Source organism: Sapajus apella, unplaced genomic scaffold, assembly GCF_009761245.1.
Source record: "Sapajus apella isolate SASKATOON/1434 unplaced genomic scaffold, GSC_monkey_1.0 scaffold10, whole genome shotgun sequence".
In the NCBI taxonomy this organism is placed as follows: Eukaryota; Metazoa; Chordata; class Mammalia; order Primates; family Cebidae; genus Sapajus; species Sapajus apella.
The window spans coordinates 5222343-5238229 of NW_022436950.1; the positions used below are offsets into that span (position 1 = coordinate 5222343).

General features: G+C 52.6%; 1 protein-coding gene across 2 annotated transcripts in view; it reads right to left on the reverse strand.

The window, feature by feature from the left end:
• Positions 1 to 876: 876 nt before the first annotated feature.
• SH3BP4 (SH3 domain binding protein 4) overlaps positions 877 to 15887 on the reverse strand; it is a 101102-nt gene continuing 86091 nt past the window's right edge. For both annotated transcript variants that reach the window (XM_032277835.1, XM_032277836.1), the window contains 3 exons: positions 12579 to 14938; positions 3688 to 3876; positions 877 to 2880 (listed from right to left, as the gene is read on the reverse strand). In XM_032277835.1, coding sequence (XP_032133726.1) covers positions 2656 to 2880; positions 3688 to 3876; positions 12579 to 14938 — 2774 coding nt within the window. In that variant the 3' untranslated portion in view covers positions 877 to 2655. The remainder of the gene's footprint in view (positions 2881 to 3687; positions 3877 to 12578; positions 14939 to 15887) is intronic.

A 15887-nucleotide genomic window follows, 5' to 3' on the forward strand; every position in this document is an offset into this window, starting at 1 on the left:
GAACACATATCTGTTGTCCTAAGCCATGGAGGGCACCTGGTTACGGCAGTCCTGAGTTGAAGTCCCTGCCTCTCTTATTAGCTGTGTAAATTATGGGACACATTGCGCCCTGTCCTCGACTGCAAAATGGGTGTGTGGACCCAGCTGGTAGGTGCTGCAGGTGGAATTAACACAGGCACAAGGGGTGGAAAGAGTCCAGCTAACAGAGGGCTCATGCTCACTCCACAAGTCCCAGCCACAGAGAGGGCTCAGCCTCTCCTTGCCCCCACGCACCCTGTCTCATCAACGCTGCGAAGGCACTGGTCCCCAGGTCTAGCCTGTTGCTGGTCTAGCTGGCTCCCATTTAGCCTTCAAGCCTTGCATCAAAGTCAGGTTCTCGAGAAAGATTTCCATAAGCCCCACTCCTCACCCTACCTCCAAGTGAAGTTGGTCTCCATTAGGAGCTCCTGCACTGCGATCTCCCCCACAACACCATCTTCCTAAAGCATGGTCTGCGCTTGTTTGCTGTAATCCGCATTTCAAGGCTGACGCCTGGCACACAGAAATAGCTCCATCCTAAACCTTGTCTTGTGGGAATGGGGTTGCCAATTCACAGGACCCAGAAAAAAGCAAGCCATCAGTGTGCTTCCCTGCGGGTGCCCTGGGTGGCAGCGATTCCCATTTGGTTAGTGATGACTGAGTTATTGGCGTTTCAAGAGCAAATTAAATGAATACCAAGAAAACAGACACCTGCCACGGCAGCTGCTGTCCTGTCATCTAGGGGTGACTATTTCGGGGAGGCAGCCACTGGTCTATGTACAAATACTTACATTAGGTTTTATTTTTGTTTTATTGAAAGTTTGGTTGGGTACAGAAAAAACACACACACTTAACAGGTTAAAATATCCAAATAAAATTTACTGCAACTTTTGTAGAATTTTATTTGTGCTACAAGACACGTTGCATAGGAAACTCTTTAAAGCCCCTGAGGAAAAATATCCATGGTTTAAGGTGCAACTGGTTTTGTTTCTTCTTTGGGGAAAAGGTGACAGATGATCTCTGGGAGAAATTATGGGGTTGAGTTGAGAAGCACAATGGAAGGCTGTATCGTGGGATGACTGGGGAATTGTGTGTCCTGGTTCTTGCAGCATACAATAGCTAGTGTTGGTCTTCAGTATCTGAATAAGTAGCTATATAACGTTTCAGGCCAATAAGGGAGTATACGTTGATTATACTAAGGAAGTAACGCGTTTCAAGAAAGCAGTTTTAGAGAATGAGATTTGGGATCCCAAATGGCCCCTGACAATAGCAGACACACCGGGTGTGTCCTGACTTGTTGCTGGGGCTCACCGCATTCTACTGATTTGCCAGGAATCAGTCCTGCCTGCCGCTCCCTTCTAAGATGCAACATCTACCGTGTGTCATGAAATTCACACCGCATGTCTGCACCCCAGTTATCAATGCCACACTTTGCCAAGTTCCTGACTTTATGTGAGACACGTTTTCATTTTTACAAAATGGTCACCTTCCTCAGATGATCTTTACATTGTACAAAAGACGGTTTCATCTAAACGATTACTTCTTTTGGAGGAGACACAGGTACACCGGGAGGGAAGAGGGGTTAAGCCTTAGATGAAATGAAATGCAGAGTTTGGCAAATGGCAGCTGGCACCTCTGCACGTTGGCATAAGGCGTTGCCTGTGAGGCCAACCACAGCATCTGCCACAAACACGACAGTCGGTGGCCACCAAGGCTCTGGTTTCATCATGAAGTTTTCTTCCTGTCCACAGAAGAGGCGGCAAACTCGATGGGAAGCACTGCTTTGACCCCAGGAAGAAACAGGACAATAGCCTGGTAGCAGCAGGGACCACCTCACTCTCAAATGGCACTGCTCTTGTGAAGGACTGATTGCACACGGGCAGGGATCCTAAAGACTGTCAACTCCTGACTGCTTTCTAATCTACTGGCAGAAACAGCTCACGGCACCTAAATGCTAGTATGTTAGCAGGACTTCACTCTGCTCAGTAAAGCTCACCAAAGAGTCACACGTTCTGTGGATGGCCATTTACTATGCATGAGACAAAGCACCGAGGACAGTCAAATCCAGGGAGGGGGCAGGACCTTGGGCCTTCTCAGGAAGGGTGTGAGCTGTACCCGTTTACTAAAAAGCCACTTTTCCCCATGCGATTCCCCTTCTTACATGTAGGATGTGAAAGAGGTCCAACAACCGAAGAAGTGTCTTTCCGGGCTGAGTGTTGAAATGCAAAGTGTGGCTGGAAATCAGAAATGCCCCCAGTGACCTTTAAATACCTGTGTACATCCCTAACATAATTTAAAAAGGCCTGTGACAACATAAAAACCTCAACAGCCTGTGCCCCTATTTTCTTTTAAACCTTTATGGTCCATAAAAAAATTAGATACCACCTTTCTCATCCATCCCTTCCCCTCATTCTTTAAAAAAATGATTTCCAATTTAAATTTATACTTAACAAATAGAAAGCTATGCGACTGGCAATGACCTCTGGTAGGAAGTCCCTTCAGGCCTCTCCCTTGATGGAGAAGGGTGGCGCATTACGGGTATAGGTCCAGCTGGCAGACCCTAAATATGTTCAGGCAGCCACCCCTTCCTCCCTCTTCAGCTCTGCGGTCATGGCAGCAGGAGGGGAGGGGACCCATTCAAATCACAAAGTCGTCCTGGTCCGCGGGGCTGAAGGCGGCTGCTCTCAGAATGTCCAGGGAGTTCACCAAGATCAGAGTCCCAGTGAGGTGCTTCCAGCGCTTGGTGATGGGGTTTTTCATCTTGTCCAGGCCCAGGTGCAGCTCCTGGATGACATCCCGGTAGCTGTCCCCGATCTGATGGCTCCAGGTGAGTAGGAAGTCATATGCAGGCTTCCACATGGCCTGGGAGGTGCAGTAAAAAAAAAAAAAACAAACAAAAGGAGGGAGAGAGGAAGAAAGATGAGGAGACAGAACGAGATTTGTTCCTATTACTTAGTGCGGCTCCTGTAGTTACTATCTGGGACACTCTTTCAAGAGTGCGACAAGCCCACAGAAGAACAGTGGAAGCATCTCGGGGCCAGTGTCAGCACGTTCCAGAGGGAAGAGCAGGGCTTTGTGCAAGAGTAGGTGTGCAACAAATGAATAAACAGAAAATCATCACGGCACCTTTTCTCTGTGCCGTTTGGAAATTCATTCTGTTCATAAAAGACACCCTTGTGCTTGGGACTACCTCCTTCCTAGATCTTGCAAGCCCGAACTGTCTTCCAGGAAGCTCACCAGGGTGCCCTCCACACACAAGCAAGAACAAAGGACCTCTGAGTGAGAGCCCGGCCGCACCGGCTTTGGCCCAAGTTATGTAACATACCAGGTATCGCCCCAGCCCAGAGCGGCTCACAAAGGCCCCTGTGTGTGCATTACGGCATTGTTCAATGCTACCAATGGTAATTTAAGATCAAAATAAGCATGGGACAGGCAGTTCTGTCTGTCCTGCCCATGTCGTGTGGAACAGCCTTGACACCCTAAAGACAAGACTTGCGACAACCAATCCAAAGGGCGGCTCCTGCTCAGTGAGGCACCCAGTGCTGGGCACAGGCACGCGCATTTCCACCCGTCACATCCTCCCGGAACTGCTGCGAGGCAGATGGTTTTACGGCTGCACGACACAGGTCTGAGGGGCCCACGGATAGAGGGGCTCCAGCCGCTGCTCACCTCGCTGTCCACAACCCCATTCCTGTCCCGGTGGGGAGACTCGTAGGCGTCCATCTGCTGCTTGGAGACCTTGGCCAGCTTCTCAGCCAGCTCCCGCCAGCGGTGGGCCACCTCCACGGCCGTGGTCAGGAGCACAAAGTCCTGGATGAGTCTGACCACCAGGCCCTGGCAGTCCATCTTCAGTAAGGCCTGTGGGGGAAGAGGCACAGAGTGAGGAGGTGTAAGGAGCAGGGCAGGCTCTGCTTCCTGCAGAATTCCAGCAGACAGCGCAGGAATGGCCATGGGCTCTCTGCTCTCCATGTTCTCTGGCCTACCAATGTCCTCTGAAATCTGTCACTGCCAGGACTCACAGGAGAGAAGGGATGACGTGCGGGCATGCTAGGCTCACCAGGGTCTCCCTCCAAAGCCCACACCCGCCTGGAACCTCACAATGTGACCTTACTTGGAAATGGGGTCTTTACAGATAGAATTAAGATGAGGTCATTCTGTACTGGGGGAAGTCACCAACGACTGGTGTCTTCATAAGAGAAAGCAGACACAGAGGCAGAGGGAAGAAGGCTGTGTGAAGACAGAGGCGGAGACTGGATGGATGCGGACACAAGCCAAGGAATAGAAGGACGGCTGAGCCGGCAGGGCCTAGGAGAGGCCTGCACACATTCTCCCCCACCGCTTCCAGATGAAGCAGCCCTGTGACCCCCTGACTGAGACCTGTGGTCTCCTGAACAGTGAGAGGACAAGCGTCTGCTGTTTGAAGCACCTCAGTTTGTGGCCATTTGTCTTGGGAGCCCCAAGACAAATGGTGAATAAGGCAGGGTGAATATGGATTAGAGTTGTCACCATTCCCACTCCCACTGGGGACACCAGAGAGAAACGAATGCACGTCACCAAACAGACACCATAGCCTGAGGCTGAGAGGGACAGAGGGTGCGCTGAGTGTGCGGTGCTGACATTGGCCAGTTAGAGAGCACCGAAAGCAGAAGAGACCAAGGCTGTGGACTCAGACAGCGGCCACCCAGGGAGAACAAAGAAAGAGAACATTCGAGGCCTGAGGCGGAGATGGAGGATGTCCCACCAAGAACCACGGTGATCAGATCAGAAGAGCCCCAGACCTCCCGCAGGACGGTGCAACACGAGAAAAGTTTCCACAGTCGGTGGGGCTGCAAGAACTTTCTACTATGTCTTTAGGACAGGAATTACTAACCATAGGGGAAGTCAGAGGGGAGGAAACAGGACAGAGAGCCCTACTGGACAGCAGAAGTCCCAGCTGAAGCCGCAACCACCATGTGGCCGCGCTGGGACTCAATTCCCCCCTAAAGAAGGGGGCTGGATGGGACAGGCATGGAACATACGGCTCAACAGCCTCTAACGTACCTGAGGGACCCCAGGCTGGGGTCAAACTTTCATTTCTGGCTTAAAGAAACGAATGGAATTGGCCAGCACCAGCCAGCAGGCCTGCGGGTCTGCACACTGTGCGGTGTACATCTCCTGCCGTCCCAGGTCACATATCTGCCACTGGGTGTCATGCGAGCGACTCTGGCGCCGTCCTAATTATAAATGAGCCCACACATGGTTAGCGTGTGGCTCTGAGCCAGTCAGGATGATGTCACCAGGACAGCAGGAGAGCTGCGTGCCGGGTCTGATTCTTGTCTGAGACTCCTGTGCTGTAGGAGGTACAGCTCACCCCCACCCCTAAAGCGTTCTCTCATCCAACAATAGGAAAGGCTCGGCTTCCAGGAGAAAGGGGGCCTAGGCAGCCCAGAGGCGGTTTCTGAGGCTCCCGTGGGCCCTTGGACAGGCGAGTTGCTAAGAGGGGAGGAAAGTCACCAGGCCTGGCGCTCTTTCTGTCTCTTTACGCTCTGCTTCAGCACCTGAGGTTGTCATTTTAGGACTCCAAAGCGTGCTAAAAACCAAACAACCCCCGACCCGCCAACCACGCCGCTGGTGTCAGCGCTCTTAGGTGGACTGTTTCGTGTGGACAGCTGCGTCGTCTTGCTAGTGCTCATGCCGTCGGCTGGGCTGCTTCCTTCAAAGCTAGCCCCGGTTTTAGGGGCTCAGTTTTAGGCTGAGCATTCTAACGTACACTTTATGTTCACTTGGGAGTCTAACAATACAAAAAGGTGACTTCTGGCCAGCCATGGTGGCTCACGCCTCTAATCCCAGCACTTTGGGAGGCTGAGGTGGGCGGATCACCTGAGGTCAGGAGTTCAAGACCAGCCTGGCCAACATGGTGAAACCCCGACTCTTAAAAAAAATAAATAAATAAGGTGACTTTTTTGGCGATGTGCAGCATGCAGCAGCCAGAGTTGGTGACTCACGAGCCTTCTAGGTGGGCCCCCAGCATCTCAATCCATGTAATTTAAAAAGAACCATGGGGCCGGGCACGGTGGCTCACACCTGTAATTCCAGCACTTTGGGAGGCCGAGGTGGGTGGGTGGATCACGAGGTCAGGAAATCAAGACCATTCTTGTCAACATGGTGAAATCTCATCTCTACTGAAATACAAAAAATTAGCTGGGCGTGGTGGTGCATGCCTGTAGTCTGAGCTACTTGGGAAGCTGAGGCAGGAGAATAGTTTGAACCTGGGAGGCAAAGGTTGCAGTGAGCCAAGATTGTGCCACTGCACTCCAGCCTGGCAACAGAGCAAGACTCCATCTCAAAACAAACAAACAAACAAAAAACCCATGAGCGACAGATCATTCTGACGCCTGACTAGATCTGAGAGGCTGGCAGCTGGCCACCAATGGGGCTGGCTGGAAGAGGGTTTGAGGAGCTGGTGGCTGTTTCTATTTTTGTAGAACCTACTAGAAACCCAGGTCTTGCTGCGAGCCAGACACAGCTCCTCTAGTCCCCAGAGCCACCCCATGAAGCAGAGGCTGAGTTCAACCCACTTTGCAGAAGAAGCTGAGAGGTGAAGTGGGTTTCACACACAACTGTCAGAGCCAGAGCTGCCTCCCCGCGCCCGTCCCCCAGCTCCTCCCTGCTGTGTGGGCCACAAGGCATCTGTTCTACAGATAAGCACAAGAAGCCGGCAGACGCCAGGCTGGTCCCGGGTCCCACAGCTGGAAGTGACAGGCGTGGAAGCAAATGCAGACTTCCTGGCGCTTGGCCAGCAGCCTTCCCAATTCTGTGAGCACCACGTGGCATTGGGAATGGAACCGAATATAACACTGGTCTGGATTGTGCTTCATATCAACTATTTATATATTTCAGAAGAAAGTCTGTTTCAGTTTGAATTTAGATATATTCAAAATAAATTCTTTAAAAAAATTAAATGTTTACTAGATTTGTTTCAGAAGATCGAAGAGCATACAGGTGTGTATTCACATGTGGAGGGTGTATAGTAAACTGGTAGGCGGTCACATTCTGTCTTGCTGTGGTCAAAGCTTTGTCTGTGGTCCTGGGAAGGTGTGCTGGACCATCACAGGGTTTGACACGAAGACGCTCACTGTCCCCACTTGACTCTCTTGTGGCAACTCAGCACACACCAAGCCCATATGGCTGTGTGCACGGCTGCCTGGTCCCAAAGCGGCATCGTTTTCTAGGTAACAGAACACGTCAAAGTCACCTGCTTCTGACTCAACTCATTCCTGGTACAAGTGATCAAAACTGCTCTCTCCCCAGGGGCAGAGGGAACAGGTTACCAAGGTCCTGGGAAACACAGGTGCTCTCTAGTCCCTGGGAAGGAGACTGCCTGGATTCCATCTCCCTTTTCCACGGATCCTGGATGAATGGAGAGGTCGGCGCTTCCAACACCAGAATGAAGGCATCTTTCACTCACTCACTTTGGCTCCACTTACACAACTTTTACTGAGCCCAGCACTGGTTTAGCTTGTTATAAACCACCAACACCATCAACAAGGCGTAATTTATGCCTATTTTTAAAGGGTAAATTTTGGGTCTCCACCAATTCTTAGCAATGGAAAAGTTTCACAGCAGGAGGCTCTAGCTCTATGAACCCGATCCCCATAGCTTCCCTTTTTGGGGGGCACATGGGTATACCAGAAAACACTCAATGAAGCGATGCACAATCCTGATTTCAGCTGAGTGAGTCAGTCCACCCTGATTTAAGTCAGGGACACTGAACTCTATTTATAAAGGGACAGGCAGTATTTTTGGCTTTGTGCAGCACACTGTATCTCTCAGAGTGGCCTGAAAGCCACAGACGATGCATATGGGAATGGGCATGCCTGGGTTTCAACAAAATGTCATTGACAGGAATAGCAGGCCTGGGGGCCAGAGTTTGGCAACTGATTTCAAGAGATATTCTTGGCCAGGCATGGTGGCTCAACCCTGAAATACCAGCATTTTGGGAGGCTGAGGTGGAAGGATTGCTTGAGTTCAGTGAGTTCCAGACCAGCCAGGCAACATAGTGAAACCTTGTCTCTACAGCGGAGGGGTGGGGAGGTGGGGAGAGATAGCATGGGGAGAAATGCCAGATATGGGTGAAGGGGAGGAAGGCAGCAAATCACCCTGCCATGTGTGTACATATGCAACAATCTTGCATGTTACATGTACCCCAAAACCTAAAATGCAATTAAAAAAAAGAAACTTTGTCTCTACCACAGACAAAAAAAAAAAGAAAGAAAAAAGAAAAATTAGCTGGGGTTGGTGGCTTATGCCTGTAGTCCCAGCTGCAAAGGAGGCTGAGGTGGGAGGACTGCTCTGAGTCCAGGAGTTTGAGGCTGCAGTGAGCTGTGATCACACCACTGCGCTCCAGCCTAGGGGACAGAGCAGCGAGACCTTGTCTTGAAAAAAAGGTGGGGGTGGGGGGATATTCTTATGAAAGTACAAAGAAATACAATTTAGGCTTTTTTGCTGCTTGTTCATTACATTGCGCTTCCTTCCCAAGACGTCCAGATGCTGGAAGGGAAGCCTTCTCCACACAGCACCTGGACGGCGGGCCCAGTCTCCTTCTTGGCATCGAAAGATGCTGTTGAGTGTAAAGATTTCTGATTCTTAAAAAGCTGGGTTCCCTTTCAAAGCCTCCACCACGGCCTGATGCTGTCCCTCCTCTTTGCCTGACAGGAGCCCACCGGCCACGCCGTGCTTCCGGCTAGTCTACAGAGCATGCACAGTGGGGGTTTCCTGTTCCCTGCTTCCCCTCTGACACCTCAGGGGGCTGAGAGTAAACTCTACCCTCAAATCATGCCACTGCCACCATTATTTGTACATGAGACCCACGAAGGAGCACAAGGCTTAAATGGGAATGTGCACGGTTCTCCTTTCATAAATATTTATGCCCCCCTCCTATGGCTTATTGCATATGTATATTTGACCACCAATATCCATAAGTTCTTATTGCCTCTGCCCTTCCCTTGAAGTAACTGTTTTGGCTTCTGGCCAGAGGCTCTGCTTACTGGCCTGTCAGAATGGCCACTTGCAGGCTGCACCCTTTACAAGGAATGAGGCTCTCCTTTCCAAATGCATGAACCTTATCAATCTTCAGCTGATGCCACCATGGACAGAGGCTCTGGTAGGAGAGAGGTGGCCAGGACAGAGGAGGGTAGCCACAGCCACGCTGCTGGGAAGGGGCAGGCGGAGGCACCGGGATACCCCACGCACTGGCTCTGCTATCAAAAACAGGCATGAAAAGAATGGAAACTGGAAATGCAACCACAGATCAGAAGCACGGTATGGCCACATGAGAATGCCTCCTGCTTGGATTCTTAGTGCTGCCCAAGGCCTGCATTCATCATCCATTCATTCATTCCTCACTTTCCATTGAGTACCTCAGTGTTTTTTAGGTGCCAGGGCCCTTCCTCTCATGCAACCTATGTCCAGTTAGAGTGATGAGAAGCAAGTACACGAGAACATAAACAAACTTGTTTCTTTTCTTCCTTTCTTTATTTTTGAGACAGGGTTTCACTCTGCTGTCCAGGCTGCAGGGCAGTGCTGCGACATAGCTCACTGCGGCTTCGACCTCCTGGGCTCAAGTAATCCTCCCACCTCAGCCTCCTGAGTAGCTGGGACTACAGGTGTGCACCACCACACCTGGCTAATTAAAAAAAAAAAAATTGTAGAGATGAAGTCTTACTATGTTACTCAGGCTGGTCTTGAACTCCTGGGCTTAAGTCATTCTCCTGCCTCAGCCTCCCAAAGTGATGGTATTATAGGTGTGAACCTCCATGTCTGGCCAAAATAAACTGCTTCTGATTCAAGAAACACCATGGAGACAGGGGATGATGAGGTGCATGGGGCTGCAGGGAAGGACATCCTTGAGAGATGGCATTTGAGCGGGCAGCTGAAGGAGATGAGGCAGTCGGGCTAAGGGAGTTCCAGGAAGAGGAACAGCATAGCATCTGCAAGGGCTGGAGGCCAGGCGAGCTGCCTGTGTTCCGGGTAGGGGTGCTCGGAGCACAGTGGGCCCCAGGGGTGGGATGGGTAGGGTCAGGTCTTATAGGACTTTCTGGGGCGGGGGCAGGGGCTGACGCCCTTCTGATGGTGGTAGAGAGAGAAACAACCCAGGTCTCATTGGTTCCTTTTTCCTTCCCATCACCCTGCACACTGACTGTCTCAAATCCCCACACTTTCCTCATCATTTAGACCCTGTTTCCAACCCAGGTGTCATCAGAACAACAACACAGAAAGCAATGCTACAAATGAGTGTGTGTGTGTGTGTGTGTGTGTGTGGGTAGGGGGGCAGTGGCTGTGATTCTCCGGAGGAGCAGGTAAAGCAGTGCTGGGAGGCTGCAGAAATCCTGGCAGCCCCACAATGACAAGCGGAATAGAAGACCCAGTTTTCAGAGTCTCCTAATAAACCACCCTGAGATAAATCCATCTGCGGTTTCTAGAAGTTTGGCCAAGATGATGGCTGACACAGGTTGGGGGGATGGGGTGAGGACACTGCAAAACCAGTTTCACTTTATCACCACAAAATCTAACCTTGCCTCAAGGAGCCAACCTGGCCAGGGGCGAGTTTCACTTCCTCCTCTCTGGGTGGAGGAAGGACTCAGACACAGAGGACACACCCCTCCCAGGAGCAGATGGGGAAGCCCACCCAGAGTTTGGGAAAAATCCCCTCTCGGACACTTGGCAATTGAATTAAAAGAGTTTGATCATCTAAGTCTTCTGGGAAAAGATAAAAAAGAAGGAAATGAGCATCAAGCCACCTCCTTGGTTGTCATTTTCCGCCTCTGGTGTGGTGTCAAGGTGAGCGTCCTGGGCTCACCAACGCCGTCAGGTTCCAGGACAGCATGCATGGCCACGGCTGTGGTCTCAAGGCTGCCCACACAGAGGCTCTCACAGGATGGAGGCGCCTTGTTTGCCGCTGTGCTGGGTACACCCGTGAGGGGGCCAGGCCACAGCCAGGAACCAGCTTCTGGAAAGTTATTTTACTGGAGAGCCAGGACAAATGCTCTGAACCACAACGGGTGATGGCTGATGGGAGGGACATGGGCCATCCCCTCGCTGCAGGTGACCCCACGTGGGGCCCAGGAAGCTCCCTTGCTGCATTTGTTTGCTTCCTCCCCACCCAAGAGCAGTGACTTCCTGGTGGCCATGGTGGTGGCCTCTCTGATGGCTGCTTCTGGTTCCATCTCACTCCCCGGGGCAATCTCATGGCTCCATGCTTCTGGCACTGCACACAATTGCAGGCCCCCGAGAAAGGGTCTTGCTCCTGCCCCACTTCTGCCGGGCTGCCTCTCTTCTGTCTCCCGGCTCAGCATGGGTAGCCAGGCCGGGTATGTGCCATGTGCAACCTTTACCTGCACACCTGTGTCTACGGGACACTCCAGGCTCTCCCAGACACACGGGGCTCAATCCAGGGGAGCCAGGGAGGTGGCAGAAAGGCCAGGGCACCAGAACTGCACCTCTCAAAAGCTAGAACATATGAAAGCCTGCGGGCTCAGAGGAATGAGGAAGAGTGGCACACGCCAAGGCCACGGGGTTTTCCTGCAGGAATAAACACCAGTGATGCGTCCCTCTCTGGAGGATGGGGGTGGACTCTGTCCTATCTCAGGGAGAAGTCCACGGGGACTCTCCACCACAAACACCCCTGGGGATGCCAGGACACGATGTGGCTATGCCTAGCCAAGGTAACCTCTGGGTCCCAGCTCTGCTGATGGTGGGGCTACCTGTGGGGAGCGGGGCTGAGAAAGTGTTGAGCAAATCTGCCTGTGGGGGGCGGGGCTGAGAAAGCATGGAGCAAATGCTCCCCAGTTGGCTGGTAGGCCAGGGCGTATCCCACAGTCTGACACTTACTTCCCCCTTTTATTTCTTTGGATTCCAGCTCAGGGTTGTGCTGGCAAAATAAATGCTGTCCTCGCCCCAACTCAAACCAACACAGAGCGGGACGTGGAAACAATACAGAGATGCTAGAAGCTTCAAGGAAGCGAAGGTGAGAAAAACTGACAATGAACTCAGGCTTGGGGGCAGTGGTTCTTAAGACTCTGGAGACACAGACCCTGTTGGGAATCTGATGAACCACAGATCTGCTCCCGAGATCTAAACAGAAGGGGCGAGAGCACAGGCCTCCGTCTGCCCCGACCCCGACCGGGTCCGTTCTGGGACCCTTGAGGAGCTCACAGCTTCAGTGGGAAAGTGACTGGAATGTTCCTCTTTGCACAATTCTTGGGTTGTCTGGGCCCCCCAGTATCCCCCATAAACCCCTATCTCCAGATGCACACTTCAAGCCTCACATGTGTATCCCAGACAGAGGGACACCAGCCACAGACACCGTCCCGGTGACTTACGACACCACAGCCCTCACCCACGTGCACTGGGGAGGTGGAAAGGCTGCGCTGACCCTCATTTATCTCAGGCCATGGGACATCAGCCACAGACACCGTCCCGGTGACTTAGGACACCACAGCCCACACCCATGTGCACTGGGAAGGCGGAAAGGCTGCGCTGAGCCACACCCCTGAGCACCCAGGTGCCTACTGAGCACTCACCATCACAAGCTCCTTCTGGAAGGACTTCCGTTCTTTGCTCTCCATGTTGTTGCAGTCCTCCTTCAGCTTTTCCAGGACGCACGCCACCCGCTCGGGCTCACTATCCAGCTCCGCCCGGCAGAAAAAGGTCAGCGGCAGGTTCACGTAGCCCAGGGCGTCGGCGAAGGAGCGCCAGCTGCAGATGTTCTCCATGAGCAGGGTCCTCACGGAGGCGTAGATGTAGGTGAGGAACTTGCAGGGCCGCAGGATCTGCTCCAGCAGCACCGAGGTGCTGAGCTCGGGCCCCGCGCACAGGCTGGGCCGCGCCCTGCCCACAACCAGCACGTTCTTGGCGTGCACGAGGCCCACCCTGCCCTGGTAGTAGCCGATGTACCACTCCTTGGTCCACAGCTGCCCCCGGAGCCTGACCCGCTCCTCGCTGAGCAGGGCGATGCCGTCGCCCTTCTTGTACTCCAGCAGGTAGTGGTTCTTGTTCTGCCGCACCACGGTCTTGAGCAACTTGCCGAACTTGAGGCTGGACACTGGGCGGTCCTGGAAAGTTGGGTACTTGGTGGTGGTGGCAAACGGGGACAGGATGATCTTCCCGACTTCGTTCTTCTTGAGAAACCTCCTTTGCCCGGAAGGCTTGATGGCACTTTTGGGGGGTGGCTGAGGAGTCTGGACGCAAAACTGGGTGAGGATGGCTTCCTGGTCGTCCTTCACCTGGACCCGCAGCGTGAAGTCAGAGAGCTCGTTGGCGTTCTGGGAGGCGATGGGGAAGATCAGGCGGCTCACTTTGCCCAGCTTCAGCTGGAAGGCTCGCACCACTTTGGCCTGCTCACTGGCTCTGACCTCGTAATTCATCATATTGGAAAACATACAGACCTTGAGATCCTGGGGCCGGGGCAAAATGAACTGGTGCTTACCCCACAGCTGCAAGGCCACCGGGGCAGGGCTGGGTGCCTGGCGGGTGACCTCGCTGACCAGGAGTGTCTTTGGGGCACAGTCATGCCCAAAAATGGTCACTACCGTCTTGAAGGATGGATGGATGTGTTTGGGGCCGTACAGCCCCACTGTGACTTTTTTATGGATGAAGTCCCACACGGTGGAAGGGTAGAGGATGCTCGGGCCGTGGGCAACGATAGCCACGTACATACAGGGCTCCAGGTTGTGCAGCTGTGCCTGGACTGTGTCCCCACAGCTGTAGCTCAGCGGGACCGAGACATATGGTCCTTCCTTTGAGTCGCTCCTCAGGCACTGGAGGCCCACTGTGCTTTTGCTAAAAAGGTCCTTTTTTATCTCGGCCGACACTTTCATCTCCAGGATGATGGAGGTTTTCGCTTCCAGGTTGCTCAGCTTGACCTCCAACACGGGGCTGATGCTGCAAGACCTGTCACTGTTGAGCTCTAGAGGGGGGTCCAGCAGGGCTTTCAGGGAGATCTGCTGCATCTCGCCAGGGGTGACGTGGCCCTCGGGGACATGGATGCTGATGCCAGTGTCGGGGAGCTGCACGGTCCCACCGGAGCTGTCCAGCTTGCACACAATGTTTGTCTCCACAGCTTGGGTCTGGCCCCAACCAGGGCTCTGGCCGAGCAAGTCCAGGTCATGGCAAGAGCGGGCCAGCTTCCGGTGGTTTAGCCAGGCAGTTCGAAAATCCTCCCGGCTCTGGAATTGCTCGGGGGCAGGAGATTTCAAGCCGGTGAAGAAACTCGACGACGTAGGTGCGTCAGACTTGGCTTGGAGGACGGAGAGTTCTGAGAGGCTGTAGGAGCGCTTGCTTCTGAAGAAGGGGTTGTCCCGCTTGACCGGTGGCTCTGTGTGGAGTCCGTTTGTGGCTGGAAGCTCATCGAAGATATTGCCAGTGCTGTTCGTAGTGGCTGAGCTGGATTCAGTGAAGGAGGATGTGCCCGTGTCAAAAAGGAGCAAATCCACAGTGCTTTTCGGATTCAGCTCATCCAAGCTGGGCATGATGGGTGCATTCCCATTCAGAAACGGGTTGGTTTGGGCCCCATTCCAGAAAGGGTTATTACTGTACCTTCTGGCTGGTACGTTTTTGTCATCTGTCCATTCCCCGAGCAGATCCAGCTCCTTGGCTACCTCATCTGGGCTGTCTGGAAGATTGTCAATCATACCGCTGTCACTCAGCGTGGAGTTCCGGTAGTTCAAGGGCTGCACGTAGGAGGAGGGGATGTAGCCTATTTCCGTGGTGTTGTGCGCGTACCACCACTCACCGCCAGATGTGTCCAAGACATAGAGGTGGTCTCCTTTGGAGAACTTGAGCGTGGTGAAGTTGGTGGGGCAATAGTCCTTGATTGCAATCACCTCCTTTGCGTTTCCGAAAGGTGTGGGGTTGTCTACTAGCAAGGCACTGGGAGAAGGCACTGTGTAAAACACAAAGAAAAGAGATGGTGAGGGCAAAGCCGGCAGGGTGCCCAGAGCGCTTCCGAGGGAAGGGACGGAGGAAGGTGGCAAAACGGATGGGCGGGCAATAACCCAGGCAAGTCACTGACAGAAACAAACCAAAGTGAAGTCTAGTACCTCATTTACCTGGCCCACAAACTGGTTTGTGAGAGCACCACTGTCACTCTGTCACTTTCCAAATCGACAGCCTATGCCAGGCAGAAAGACCACAGAGGAAGCCTCTCCATCACTCAGAGAGGCAGATGGAGTATTTAGCACGCCCTATGCCTTAAACATCTCATTTTGGGCAACTTTAACTTCTTAACAGAACTACTACTAGATACAAAGAGAAACTGAATGTGATTTACTCAGAAAACACGGTGACCTGATGAGTCAGGTGGCCACTGCATGTAACTGGGGACTGGAAAGGAACATTCTCCCCAAAACTCCCGCAGCAACACGTATGAGCTGATTCCAAGATCTGCCTGTGGATGGAAAGGTTCCCTCGACCTGGTTCTTAAATTTCCAAGCCCAACCAGTTCCTCACCAAACTGCTTCTTCAGATAAAGTATGAATTCTGAAGTCAGATCCTTCCAACCTCTTTTTTTATTTTTATTTTATTTATTGATTTTTGAGACAGCATTTCATTCCATCACCCAGGCTGGAGTGCAGTGGCACAACCTCAGCTCACTGCAACCTCAATTGCTCGGGTTCAAGCGATTTTTCTGCCTCAGCCTCCCAAGTAGCTAGGATTACAGGTGCGTGCCACCACGCCTGGCTAATTTTTGTATTTTTAGTAGAAATGGAGTTTCACCATGTCGGCCAGGCTGGTCTCGAACTCCTGAACTCAAGTGATCCTCCCACCTCAGCCTTCCAAAGTGCTGGGATCACAGGCATGAGCCACCGTGCCCAGCCCAACCTATTTTAAAT